Consider the following 12,052-nt stretch of genomic DNA (forward strand, 5'->3'; position numbering starts at 1 on the left):
TGTTACCAGAGACACAGCATGGAAGGCCCAAAGTGTATTACGTAGAATATGGCGAGAAATACTGAAAAACGTGGAAAATTAAAAATTCACATTGAAGGAACTGGAATATGGCGAGAAAACCAGAAAAAAAAGAAAAAAAAAAAAAAAAAAAGAAGAAGAAGAAGAAGTAGTAGTAGTAGTCATCGTCGTCATCAGGCTGATTGGCAGGAGTATTCAGTCCTAGCTTCTGAGAGACAGAGATAGATAACCTAGCTGGCCTGCTTGGCAACTTTTGAGATTTGTCTCAGATATCAAGGTAGGGCTGACATTTGAGAAATGAGGTTTTCCTCTAGAACCCACATATACACATACACACACACACACACACACACACACACACACACACACACGCATACACGCACATTCACTCAATCTGTCTCTCTCTCATATTTTCCTGCCTCTCTCTCTCTCTCTTGCTTACTTGCTCGATCGCTCGCTCTCGCTGTATGGCTGCCTGTCTATCTGTCTCAAACACGCCCAGGTCACACAGCTGATAAACATTAGAGCAGAGGGCGTGGCCTGGACAGGACCTAGTGACTTCTTTTCCCCATGGAGTGACCACAGACCTGACCACAAACCACCCAGAAAGCTGAACACTGACACTGTGTGTGGCCTAAGTGTTAGATGCAAACAGTACAACAGAGTGCTGTCTACTGGAAAAGGCTGGAAAGGTGCACTGCGGGTAAGGGACTCTGGGGGGATTCATCTCTTGAAACTAAAGCAAAGAAACTCAGCCACAACCTAAAACTGCAGGAAGGAAGAAACTGGAGACAAAGGAAGTGCATCCTGTAGGAAGCTGCTATCTGCTGTAGCAGTGATCCTAACAGCAGGCTGCTGAGAGACGAGCACTGGGATGTCCCCCCACCCCCAGCTGTAAGCCCTGACCACAGAGAACTGCATCCCACATCCACCGCAGTCCTGTGAGCCAAAATGAGAAAAACTATGCCTGGCCCATGCCCATTGCTGTGGTAGAAGAAGGTTTTGTAGGAGTCTAACAGAATTCGGTCACTTTTTTTTTCCTGTTCTGACAAGTTGGTTCTCAACCTGTGGGTCATGACCCTTTTGAACAATCTTTTTACAGGGTCACATATCAAACATCCTGCATCCGATATTTACATTACAATTCATAACAGTAGCAAATTACAGTTATGAAGTAGCAATGAAAATAATCTCAGAATGGGGGGGTCACTACAACATGAGGAGCGGTATTAAAGGTCACGGCATTAGGAAGGTGGAGAGCCACTGCTCTAACCAATGGCCTAGAAAGTGCAAGGTGGCTGGAGAGAGCCACGGCATTGCTCAGCCACTTGTATTAGAATCCAGGTAATGTTAGACAAATCACAGTGGATGTTTATTTTAGGAGTGCCCAGGCTCCAACTCTCTCCAAGGCTTTGGAGCTGAGCATTTCAGAGACACTGAAGGCCCAGAAGGCCAGGAATAAGATGCAGCAGCCTCTGTGGGACAGGGCCACCTCTCAGCTCTGCAGACTCATCAATGACATCTGTCCACCAGAAAACCCCCTGGACAGGTGTTGCATATTAGACTTGAGTCCACTTGAATGGACAGAAAAAGGGCCAAACACTGGTTCTAGGATTGTTTTTGTATTACAGCTGAGAAATGGGTCTCGAGGGCCAATGAGCCGGCTCAGCAGGTGAAGGTGCTTGCCACCAAGCTTGGTGTTGTTCAATCCCTGAGACTCACAAAGTGGACGGAGAGAACCAACTTCTAAAAGTTATCTTTTGACCCCCACACATGAGCACTTGTACATGTACACACACACACACACACACACGCACACACACGTACATGCACATACAATTTTAAAAGTCCTTTTAATTAAAAGCCAGCCAGCCCACGTAGTTCCTGGGAGCCAAGGACATAGTTCATTTGGCAGAACTCTTGCCTCTCGTGCATGAGACGCTGGCTTCTATTCTCAGTCTCACATTTTTAAAAAATGAAAAAAACAAATAAATGAACAAATAAAAACAAAAAACAGGCAGAGTGGTACACACCTACAATCCTAGCATGTAGAAGGTAGGGGCAGGAAGATCAGGTGTTCAAGGCCAACCTTGGCTATGTAATGAGTTAGTGAATTTGAGTCTAGGTTGAACTACAGGAAAGAGACCCTGACTTAGAAAGAAAGAAAAAGAGAAAGAAAGAAAGAAAGAAAGAAAGAAAGAAAGAAAGAAAGAAAGAAAGAAAGAAAGAAAAAAAGAAAAACTTTACAGACCCAGGAATTCTACAAACAGTAGATCTGTCCTATTCATCAGCTCTTAGCCTAACAAAACAGCATCTCTACTATGCTTTCCTTTAAACTGTTTAAAGTTTTTGGGGTTTCTTGGGTTTTTTTGTTTGTTTGTTGTTTGTTTGTTTTGTTTTGTTGTTGTTTTGGAGACAGAGTCTCACTGTGTAGCTCTGACTATTCTGGAAATTCACTCTGTAGGGCAGGCTACCCTCTAACTCATAAAAGTCCACCTGCCTCTATCTCCCAAGTGCTGGCATCAAAGGCACACATCACTATGTCCAGCTATTTCCTGCTGCCCTCCCCTCCCCCACCAATGTTATTTTACAGATTCCATGTAGAAGCCTGCCTGATACTATTTAAGAAAAAGTGATGAATTTCTGGGCTGGGGTGAAGCCAGTGGTACAGCATGTGCCTAGCGTGCACAGGGACTTGGCTCCAGCCTCCAGTACCATAGCAAGAAAGGAGGGAGGTTTCATGAAACCTCTGGGCTGCCACACAGGCTCACCACGCATCCAGGCATCAACAGTTTTCAGTCAGTTCTCACTGTGGATTCCATACTCATTGTGCTTAAGAGTCTGTTCTCAGCCAAAAGCCATGGAAAACTTGGCCCCACATCTAATCTGTTATCAAATTTCTCCAGTCTACTTCTTATTAAGATACAAAGAATAAACTGAAAGTGACTAGGATATAGGATCTTCTTTATGGAAACTGTAGACCGTATTTTAAAAGTTGCTGAAAAGTCAGAGGAGAACAATAAGGCAAACATGCAAGACACAGATACTAACAACTTCTCCACCTCCCTCCTGAAGACAGCACAGGTCTTGTCAGGAGTGTGACAGACAGCTAGGAACCCAAATACAGGACAACGTTTAAGTCGAGATGTGCTCTGTTCCCATTCCAGGTGTGGCCTGAGCACACATCACCAAAGCCAGAGTCCCTGTCCTCATCCCCGACCAAAATAAATGGGCCTACAAAGCTTTCATTAAATCAAGTTCAGCATAGTCAGAGACGTGGGCTCGGAGTGAGGCTCAGCTGGTAGAGGGCTTGTCTAGCATGCATTGAAGCCAGGGGCTCAGTCCTCAACACAGCATAAAGTGGGAGTGACGGTACCCGCCCGCAATCCCTGCACTTGAAAGGTGGAGGCAAGAAGATTAGAAACCCAAGATCATTCTCAGCTACACAGTGAGTTTAAGGCCACATGAGACCCTAGCTCAGAATAACACCCAAGTACAATAGCACGCAGTTCATCTTAGACTTGCTTCACTTTGGAAAGCTATGGGAACACTTGAAAGTAATTTAAACCATGAAAACTCTTCCTTTGCTCTGTCATTCAGAAGCTGCTGCAAATGAAATGCAGGAAGCCAGGATGACAGTCAGTACTTGGCTGTGCTGAAGGGACACAGGCAAAAGACGAGCAAGATGGAGTGGAGGAAGAGAACGGAGGTGGCTAGAGCCAGGGCATGTCAGCACAGGGCACAGGAGCGTCTGTCCTCTGTCCTCTGGGCTTTGAGGTGAAGTGCCACCAAAATGCATAAGTTCTCCACTGACATCATCGCTGGGAATTTATCCTTAGGGAAAACTGTTTCAGGGAGGGGCTGATGTACCCCAGGTTGGCCCTGAACTCACGAAGTCAACTGTTAAATAGATTCAGAGATAACAAAGGTTGGGTGTTCAGACTCCATTCCCTTACTATAGAAGCCATATACACATTAGTTACCATAATGGTATTGGAACTAAGGGAGCAAGTTCTGTAAATTCTAAAAAGAGTAAAATATGATCTTATCTGTAATTTACTTCAAAGATGAATAGGTGAGCAGAACAATCAATTGGAAACACTGACAACTCCTTGGTCTGTGTTGAGAACTGATGAGTGCTAATGTACTGTTCTCTATGTGTGAGTATATGCTATGAGTGTGAGCATGTGAGTGTGTGTCTATGAGAGCATCTGTTAGTGTGTAAGAGAGTGTGAGTGTATGAATGTGAGCATGCGTGTGAGAACATCTATGAGTGTGGAAGAGTGTGCATCTATGTGTGTGAGAACATCTATGAGTATGGAAGGCTGCTTATATGTGTGTGAGTGTACGAAAGAGAATATAAGCGAGTGTGGACATGAGTGTGTGTACCTGTGAGGTGGGAAGGGTGTAGCCAGAAGTCACCTCTGACCTCATTCCTCAGGGTCACCTTGTTTTCTGACACAGGGCCTCTGGGCTAGGAGCTCACAGAATAGGCTAGGCTGGCCAGCCAGCACAGCTCAGAGATCTGTCCATCTCTTCTACCCACGCTAGCATTAACTGTCCAGTTAAGGTGTTACATAGTTTCTGGGGGTTGATCTCAGGTCCTCGTGGTTGCCCAGCCAACCCTTTACCGATAGAGTCATCTCCTCAGCCTTTAACATATCACTCTTCCTACTTTTCCGTGTGGTTGAAAGTTTCCCTAAGACAGTGATGGCCTCACAGAATCTAAATGTAGAAACCAGTGGATCGAATGCACACAAGAGAAAATGGCTTACAACATCCAGCCCAGGAAATCCCACCCTTCAAAGCAGATGGGGTGACACCTGGCCCACGGTTCCCTTACCTCAATCAGGGCTCCCTTCTCCCTGTCCTCGGATCGCTTGGTGCTGTCTAGCTCATCATGCATTTCCGACAGCTGGTCCTGCAGGTCTCTGATCTCAGTCTGGTGCTGTTCGCGCTCCATCTTCACTTGGAACAGCCTGGCAGGGGACAACGGGAGGTCTGTCAGAGAAGAGGCTCCTGGGATCTCAGTGCTCACCTAGCCTAACCACAGGCTTTCAGGCTATCACATGGTCACCTGTAGCCCCAAGAAGCCTCCTCAGGGCTACAGTCTAATTCGGCCAAGATGTCAGATAAGAACTCAAACAAACGAAATGGGACAGACTTGCAGGGACATTTTCTACCAGAAAGAGACCATGACGTACTAGAATCGGGACACAGAAAATGAAGAAACGCCAAAAACCATGGAGAACCATCCAGTACTATAAAGCAGGAGAACCAACAAGTTCATGGTCAATGTGGTCAGCTTGATTAAACCGAGGAGCACCTAGGAGATTAGAAAGCACATCTCTTGGGTGTGTTTGCAAAGCTGTTCCCGGAAAGGAAACCAGACCTTGAGTTTAGAGTTCTTGCCACTGAGTTTCACAGGATAATATGGCAGAGCCTTGGAGCAACTTACCCTCTCCACAGGCTGAGCATAAGTGCGAGGGTGTCTCACAGAGACCAGCCTGTTCTGGAGAAAGTGCTCAAACTGGGAGAGACTGTGAGCCCTATAGGCTAGCGCATTTTGGAGGCTAGGCCTAGGCTTCTGGAAACCTTAGTTCTTAGTTATCTCACTCAAGGTTCCCAGTAGAAACCCCAGTCACCACAGATCACCTCTCAGAGCCCACGCTTCTCACTCGCCTGCCGGAAGTTCCCCTGTTGGGGCTGAAGCTTTATAAGGCACACTCAAGGTACACAACGGGGTTTAGTCATTATTAACCTCCCTGCTTATACAGCCAGCTGCACAATTTTGTAAAAAGGAAAAAAGGGAAAGAGAGGTGAGTGGTGTTGACACTCAGAAGGCTGGGAGGTGTGACAAGGACAGAAGGTTCTAGCAACACGAGACTTGAGAAGGCAGGAAGGGGTGGGGCTCCAGCCGGACACTCACTCTTCCAAGTTCTTCCTCAGCTCGCCTTCACTTTCCTCCAGCCGTCTCTGCAGGGTGGCCGTCTCCTCCACTTGGCTCTGGTGCCGGACTCGCAGCTCTTCTAAATCCTCTCTCATTCTTTCTCGCTCCTCCTTGATGTTCTGTTGGTTCTAACAGGAGTCAGCATGATTTTAAAATACCTCTGTTGTCTATCGGTACTGAAACACCACCACCCACATCTCCATGGCCTGTCTGTCTGTCTGTCTGTCTGTGGCAGGGTCTCTCATAGCCCAGGCTTACAGCAAATTGGCTATGTAGTCAAGGTTGATCTTGAACTCCTGATCGTTTTGCCTTCACCTCGAAAGTGCTGGGAGTTCAGGGGCGCACTACCAGGCCTGGGTTATGAGGCGCAGGGGCTGGAAACCAGGGTTTTATGTGTGCCAAGCAAGGACTTTATCCAATGAGCTACATCCCCAGCGCAGAAGCCCACTTGTGAGCACTAATGGAATCCATACCCTTGTTCCTTCATTATTAAACAACTTAATCAAACCATGGAATTAAGGTTTAGTAGTTCCAGAAAGAATATGAAATATTCATACTTAGTGAATTGAACAGTTTTAAAATAAAAACAAAACACAGCTAGCTGGACCTCGTTTTGCTGTTTCCGCTACTTAAGTTTAAATGCTTTATGTGAGAACAGTGCACGTTTCCTATCAGACTGCCTGTCTCTAACAGGATTTCACTTGCTCAAAGCAAACGGTGTCCGTATGCGCTGTTGCTTTAAAAAATTCTTGGGCCAGCAGCCACCAGATCCAAAGGAATGTGCTCAGGGATGAGAGGAATGTTTCTTTTAGCGGGTAAAAATGACTTTCACCTCACCTGGACATCTCAATGTATTTAAAAAACAAAAAAACCAAAAACAAACAAAAAACAACAACAACAAAAAACCCCCCAAAACAAAAATCAAACCTTTAGCTACCAAGGCAGAAATGGGAAAAAAATATAAAAGCCAGCTACCTTCATCTCCAGTTGCAGTTGCTGCTGTAGTTCAGACACTTCTAGGATCAATTTGTTCTTCTGATCCAATAGACTGTTGCCTTCAGAGGGAGAATTCGGAGCCTACAATTAATTGCAAAGATATCCTCGGTTACATGCATGCGATGCTTTTCTTTAGTTCTCCTCCCCCACGGTAACAGGGGGGATAGAATGCATGAGACAGCACCGACCATCCTAAGACTCAATCAGGCGTCAGCTTCTCAGAACCCCTCCGAAGTTGACTGTGACGCCCCCTCAGAGCTGATTTTAAACCTTTCGCCGCAGTCCAAGGGACTATTTCACAGATTTCCAGCATGGCTAACACTTGAGGAAGGGGTAGATTTACTGGACATCTTTCAGACATATTATGAACTATTAAGGTACTAAATGTAGAACATGCGTCTTCCTGCTTGTGTGTGCTTGTGAAAACCCAAGGACAACCTTAGCTGTGGTTTCTGAAGCACCTTTAAAAAACAAACAAACAAACCATAGTCTCTCACTGGCCTGGGGCTAGCTAAATAGGTTAGGGTGAGCCTTGGTGTCTTCCTGTCTCTGCCTTCCCAGTGATGGGATTTGAGAGAAAAAAAAAATCAGGTGGAAGAAAGCTTCCAATGTCGACCTCGACCTCTGCATGTATATGCACACACATGAACAAGTACACACATACATACACACACACACACACTCCAATATAATGTACACCACCAAGAGCAAATCCCAGGGTGAACTGTGGGATTTAAATAATAATCATGTGTGCTAATATCTACCCATGTTTATTTACAAGTGTACCAGAGGATCACAACAGGGCAAGGGAAATTCCTGTCCTTTCTTCTCAGTCCGCTTCGAGCTTAAAATACACCAAGTTTACAAGGCTGGGTATGTAACCCAGCAGTACATATAATTGCCTAGCATACGTGAGGCCCCGTGCTCAATCCCCATTGCCACAAAATAAAACCAACCAACGAGAATAATTTATTACTTTAATTCAAGAGGAAAACGAGTCCAATCAAAAGGATTGTGCCACTCACACTGAGTTAAGAAGCATCTAAGAAATTAGACATTATAAGCAAAAGATCAATCTTGGGATAATGATGTTAGAGAAGTAAGAACACCACAGAAAAGGCTACATTAAAAAACACACCTTTTTGGTTTCTTAGATGATTCCTAAACTATATTGCAAACAAGGCAAGATTCCAAAAGTTCATCAGAAAAAAAGGTCTAAGAGATAAAGAAGCCAACCGACCACCACAGGTTATGCTGAGCTGTGGAGACAACGGAGTCCAGCTCAGCCAAAATAGACAGAGCCTGGTTAACGTCTTGGCATTCACTCGACATCTGAGAAGGGACTGTAGGTCATGCCATAGGAATGAACGTAAAACCTAATAAGACCCACCCTCAGCAAAGCCTAAAAAGTTCATCACCCTTTGGTGGCAGATAGGACCATCTGGGACATGTGTAAGCCGCCATCTACTACCCAGCATGCAATTAGAAAATCCCAGACGTTTAAAGAAGCAGGAAAAAAAAAAAAAACCTGACCAATCATAGAGAAGCACAACAGAGGGGAAGATAACCCCACAGAAGACAAAGACCCAGAAGAAAAGGAGGGCAAAGAGCTATAAACAATATTCTTAAACACACAGAAAGCTATGAACAAAATGGATTTTTTAAAAAAAGGTTTCTCACCAGTTAGAATCTAGAAACATGGCCAAATGGACATTTTAGAATGGTAATACAATACCTTAAAATTTAAGAATTCATTAGGTGGCTCTTAAAAGACTGGTCCCTGGGGGCTGGGGAGATGGCTCAACAATTAATGCTTACCTGTGCAAACCAGAGGATTCAAGTTTATATCCCCAGAACTTACATGGGTGCCAGGTCAGTGTGTAGCTCCCCTGCAATCCCAGCCTCGGAAAGTGAAAACAAGATCCCAGGAGTAAGCTAGCTAATAAAATGAGCCATACCAGCGAGCTCTGGGTTGGATGAGAAACCCCCAGAAAGTATGGTAGAAGAGGGCTGCATGAAGATGCTGTACATTAATGTCAGGGCCCCACACACATGCACTCATGTACACCCGCTGCATATGGACACACATGAGCATATGTATATGCACACATGCACATCACACACTCACACATGAGAAGAAAAAAGATCATCCTTAAAGAAGGATGAAAAGGCTGTTTCAGGACATTTTAAAAGAATAGGCCTTTAACCTTAAAAAAAAAAATAGACCCAGAAAACAAAGTCAATGAATTTAAAACATTAAGAGAAAAGGCCACGCCTTTAACCCCAGCCCTCGGGAGGCAGAGGCAAGTAGATGGCATCAAGTTTGAGTTCCAGAACAGCCAGAGCTGCATAGTGAGACACCGTCTCAAAAAAAACTAAGAGGAGAGAGAGGGCATGAGAGAGACTATCCAGAATATCTGGTATGCCAAATGAAACCACAGACACACATATACAAACCCAGATACACACAAACACACACTCACATAGACACTCATGCAGACACACACAGAACAAGAGAGACCACAAAAAATTTAAAATACATGCAACTGAACTCTGAGGAGAGCAGAATGTGATAACAATATTCAAAACAAATGGCCAGGGTGCTTCAGATATGATGAGCACCAGAGAGCCATGAAGTCAAGAACTCAGGCTAAACACAGGAAAACCACACTCAGGCAGACTACACTACATTCAAATTTCCAAGACTGGAAGATCAAATAGTCAAGGCAGCGAGAGAGAAAAGCTGTATTGCTTTTGGAGGAACAGTGCTAAGAATGCTGTCTGCTTTCCAGGGAACCCATGGGAGACAAAAGACCAATGTGTCACTGAAGTTATCAGATAAAACAATGTTTCCTGAGCTAGCGAGCCTCAAACACAGGGATGGACAAAGGGCAATCCGAGAAAACAGGGAGCCCACTGCCAGCAGAAAAGATGACAGGACAGACTAGAGCGGTTCCCCAGGGTGGAAGAAAACAGCCTTAGGTAGAAAACAGACACAGCTAGGCGTGGTGGCGCACACCTTTAATCCCAGCACTTGGGAGGCAAAGGCAGGTGGATTTCTGAGTTCGAGGCCAGCCTGATCTACAAAGTGAGTTCCAGGACAGCCAGGGTTAGACAGAGAAACCCTGTCTCGNAAAAAAAAAAAAAAAAAAAAAAGAAAGAAAGAAAAGGAAAGGAAAGGAAAGAAAAAAAATAAAAGAAAACACAGACACACACCAAGAATGAATGCAAGTGCAAAGTCCACAAACCAAAATGAAAGACTCGTGAGCTGCAGGAGAAGTAGAGGGCGCAAATGGACGGGAGACTGGGAGACAACCCATGCTTCTGCAGGGGTCCAGCCACGTGATGAGAAGCATCCTGAACAAACAGATATGCAGACCAGTGTAACCCCAGACAAAGGTCCTTGTTTCTCTCTCTCCTCTCCTTGCTTTTCATTAAAGATTTATTCCTGTTGTTATTATTATTTCAATTATATGTATATGCATGTATGGTACACATTTGTACATGTATGTACATATGTTTCCAGAGCCAGGTGTCTGATCCCCTGGGGCTGGAGTTGCAGTGTGAACCACATGACGTAGGTGCTAAGAACCAAGCTTAGGTTCTCTACAGGAGCCCACTATTTACCCCTGAGTCATCTCCCCAATTCTGCCTGCCCCACCCCCACTTTTGGAAAATCTAGCATTTGTATGGAAAGGTGAGAGACTTAGAATAGCCAACTTGAAGAAAAGAAGAAAAATATGAAGTCAGAAGACAGACATTACCAGATATTAGAGCTTATGCTAAAGATAGAGTACTTCAATCTGTATGGAACATACGTCATAGAATCCATGCAACGGAACAGAGGGTGCTAGTAGGCAAGGTCTAACATGCAGGCCTTGCATGCACCACTGTGGGAGTGTTAATTGTTCCATCACTTCCTGAAACCATTCACAGTATGCACAGCAAAACTCCTGCCTACTTTGTGACCTGGAACTTCACTTCTGCTTATATACCAAAGAGAGTGTGTGGGTGAGCGTCCATCCATTACAATGAGTGTACGTACAATAATGTTCAGTGTCCACTGTGGCTTTATCACTAAGAAATATTCACCAGAAATACACTAGGTACACACACACACACACACACACATACACGTATAATACAAAAAGGGAACTTCGCTGACACAATATTGAGGAAATAAAGCTGTAAAGACAATAATCGGGTAACCTATTGATATGAAATTTAAGGGAAACTAATCTAGGCTATTGGTGTCACAATGGATTACCTCAAGAGGGAGAACTTGCTTGATAGGGAAGGAGCACACAGGGTAACTCCCAGTGAGGGGAGCACCCCTGCCTGTGATTGGAATAGGATTTGTACAGATGCAAATCTGTGTTAAAAACCCAGCAAACTACAGTTATAGCTCATACAACTTACTCTACATTTGATCCCAGTAAATAAGCAAAAAGTATTTGTCGAAGAAACACCTAGTGGGTTCTCTGGGAGTCTGTCTGCATGCAGCCGGACCCTCTATTTCTAAACCTCCCATGCCCTGGGGAAAATCTGCTGGGCAGACTTTCACCCCCACCCCCACCCCCACCCCCCAGTCAGCATAGACCTGTCAGCAAACGCAAATAATGCATTTGGGCCGCATTGGCTTCTCTATCTAATCCCTGCTATTCCACCAAGAAGAGGGGCCATATTAAATAGTCGGTCTGGAGGCATCCTGTCTGATCTGAGTGTGAATCTCGAAGGCTCTTGTTTCTTTTCTACTGTGGAAGTGATAACAGGATGAAGCTCTCAAGGGGAATTGGCTAAAATCCTACAGCTAAGTGGCAAGGCGAAAAGATAAAAGCAGGAACCTAAGCTCTAAGACTCAGAGTCTTGGCTCGAAAGCTGCTGACCCAGGTGTGGGCTGTGCATCATAAGCCAGGAAGAGGCCCTTCTCACCAACTGCAGGGACCTGCGTGGACTGGAGGAGAGCCCCACAGCAAAATCACAGGGGTGGCACATAGGAATGACAGCAGTCCCATTTAGAATCTAAATCCAGCGCAGTGGGAGAGATCACATACTGAGGAAAGGGAGGGAGGGAGGGAGGGAGGGAGG

The 12,052-nt window shown here is 45.0% G+C and overlaps 1 protein-coding gene across 3 annotated transcripts in view; it reads right to left on the reverse strand.

Moving 5' to 3' along the window:
• Positions 1-12,052, reverse strand: part of Cgnl1 (cingulin like 1) — a 156,533-nt gene that overhangs the window by 86,177 nt on the left and 58,304 nt on the right. For all 3 annotated transcript variants that reach the window (XM_021171400.2, XM_029481707.1, XM_029481708.1), the window contains exons 5-7: positions 6,944-7,045; positions 5,948-6,096; positions 4,862-4,997 (exon numbers count right to left, since the gene is read on the reverse strand). In XM_021171400.2, coding sequence (XP_021027059.1) covers positions 4,862-4,997; positions 5,948-6,096; positions 6,944-7,045 — 387 coding nt within the window. The remainder of the gene's footprint in view (positions 1-4,861; positions 4,998-5,947; positions 6,097-6,943; positions 7,046-12,052) is intronic.

Source organism: Mus caroli, chromosome 9 (genome assembly GCF_900094665.2).
Source record: "Mus caroli chromosome 9, CAROLI_EIJ_v1.1, whole genome shotgun sequence".
NCBI classification, from domain to species: domain Eukaryota; kingdom Metazoa; phylum Chordata; class Mammalia; order Rodentia; family Muridae; genus Mus; species Mus caroli.